Source organism: Cucurbita pepo, chromosome LG01 (assembly GCF_002806865.2).
Source record: "Cucurbita pepo subsp. pepo cultivar mu-cu-16 chromosome LG01, ASM280686v2, whole genome shotgun sequence".
Classification (NCBI taxonomy): domain Eukaryota; kingdom Viridiplantae; phylum Streptophyta; class Magnoliopsida; order Cucurbitales; family Cucurbitaceae; genus Cucurbita; species Cucurbita pepo.
This window is the reverse complement of record NC_036638.1, coordinates 15,375,175-15,377,364: the sequence shown is the minus strand read 5'-3', so window position 1 is coordinate 15,377,364 and position 2,190 is coordinate 15,375,175. Positions and strand designations below refer to the sequence as shown.

The following is a 2,190-nucleotide window of genomic DNA, read 5'->3' as shown; positions in this document are numbered from 1 at the left end:
TAGTGGCCGGTCAAATGAATGCACGAAGCTCCAAGGTTATAGAGGGCATATAGTAGAATTCCATTATTTGAAGTATGTCTAGAAGTATAACCCGCCTTCCTTTGATGGCAAAAAGATGAAATACACGCGATTTGCTTGAAACACTTATATATTGGGTGACCTCTTGGACATTTTCCGAAAAAGCATATTAGTGATTACATTTGACAATAATGGTGGAAATAGAGACATAGGGTTACCGAATGTCATTGTTTGTTTGTTTGTATGAATAAGTTATTCTCATGCCCGGGAATACCCTAATCCCTTTAAACCAAGCTTTTTAACTATAATAACTGCAAATACAGGGCACCAATTTCTCCTTCAATTATTCCAAATATTATTGCACCTTCCTTATTCATTACTTTCAACAATCCCAATATACTTTGGGTTTCTTTTATTAAATATAATGTATACTATTATTTATTTCTTTTTGTACTCTACGGTACTAATAAATTCCACTATAATTAAAAAAAATTTACTTTGTATTTTAATTTAAGGAAAATGTACGTTTAAAAAAAAAAAAAAAAAAGAGGAGAGAAAGAGAGTGTGGAGAGATTATTATATACATATATATAAAATTGAGAACTCAAAAGGGTTCTCTCATCATTCCCCGCCATTAACTCACTCCTCTGCTCCACCTTCCTCTGCTCTGCTCTGCTCTGCTCTGCTTTTGTTTTTCTTTTCTCTCACTCTCTCTCTCTCTCTCTGTAACCGTCGTGCGTGTGTGTGTGGAGGACTCATATTCCCCCTCCTTCTCCTCTCCTCCTTCTCCTCTCCTCCTTCCCTTCCGTATATGTCTCTCACAACAAAAACATTACCTCATCATTCACTTCCTTCTCTCTCCTATGACACTTTCCCTCCCCTTCTCTCACTCCTCTCTCCATTACCACCACCACCACCACCCTTTCCCTCTTTTCCTCTCTCCCTCCCGCCGCTTTCAATGGCCTCGAATGCTTTCCTCTCTCCCTTCCGATAACCTTCTCCTCCTCCTTGGCGCCACCGGCTCTGGTAAATCCTCCCTCTCCATTGACATCGCTGCCCGCTTCCCTTCCGAGATCATCAATTCCGACAAAATGCAACTCTACAGAGGCCTTGATGTAACCACCAACAAGCTCCCTTTCTCCGACCGTCGCGGCGTTCCCCACCACCTCCTTGGCGATTTCGACCCTCTCGCCGGTGAGGTCTCCGCTGCCGCTTTTCGCTCTCAAGCCTCTGCTGTCATCTCCGGCGTCGTCTCTCGTGGGAACCTTCCGGTTGTCGTTGGCGGGTCTAACTCGTACATTCACGCGTTGGTGACGGCGGGTCTCGATCAGGACTATGATGTTTTCGACGGTCCGCTTAATCGGCTGTCGGCGGAGTTTCGGTATCGGTGCTGCTTTCTGTGGGTCGACGTGTCGTTTCCAGTTTTGAAGCAGTATTTGTCGAAGCGGGTGGACGATATGTTGGAGGCTGGGATGGTGGGTGAGTTGGCGGAGTTTTACGACCCGGAAATGGCTGAGACGGAGCCCCGAGTCGGGCTAAGGAAGGCCATCGGAGTTCCAGAGTTCGAGGAGTTTTTCCGTCGGTATCATCCGAAAGGAAGAGAGTACAGAGAGGGGGATCCGCTACGGGCAGGCGCATACGAAGAAGCGGTGAGGAAAATAAAGGAGAACACGTGGCAGCTGACGAAAAGACAGTTAGGGAAGATCGGACGGCTGAGAATGGCAGGGTGGGACCTTAAGAGAGTGGACGCCACGGCGGCGGTTGTGGCTGTACTGGCGTCGGAAGCGGCGGAAAAACGGTCAGAAATATGGGAAGCACAGGTGGTGGAACCAAGCGTAAAGATTGTGAAGAGGTTCATTGAGGAGTAGGTTTTCCAGCTTTTTCCAGCTATGGCAGTTACTATTTTTCCTTTTTTTTTTCCTTTTTTTTTTTTTTCTTTAATTTCTCTCTCCCCCTCTCACTTTCTCTCTCTTACATTTTCTAAATAGCCCATTAAAAAAAAAAGATTTTAAAAAATTCCCATTTGCCAATATGTTTTTTTTTGCTTGAGAGAAAAAAAAAAAAAGAAATTTTGGAATCTTATTTTTACACATTTGAATGAAGTATAATATTTAAGAGCTTTTTTTAATTATTATTATTATTATTATTAAAAATTAAAATAGGCGAAATTAC

The 2,190-nt window shown here is 43.4% G+C and overlaps 1 protein-coding gene across 1 annotated transcript; it reads left to right on the top strand.

Moving 5' to 3' along the window:
• The first annotated feature begins 771 nt into the window (after positions 1 to 771).
• Positions 772 to 1,917, top strand: LOC111779682 (adenylate isopentenyltransferase-like). Its single transcript, XM_023659796.1, has one exon. The coding sequence runs from the start codon at positions 882 to 884 to the stop codon at positions 1,884 to 1,886; it is 1,005 nt and encodes a 334-aa protein (XP_023515564.1). The 5' UTR covers positions 772 to 881; the 3' UTR covers positions 1,887 to 1,917.
• Positions 1,918 to 2,190: the final 273 nt, after the last annotated feature.

Bases quoted from the DNA above. Each gene is read 5' to 3' on its own strand.
- LOC111779682 (XM_023659796.1), top strand. From the start codon at position 882: ATGACACTTTCCCTCCCCTTCTCTCACTCCTCTCTCCATTACCACCAC.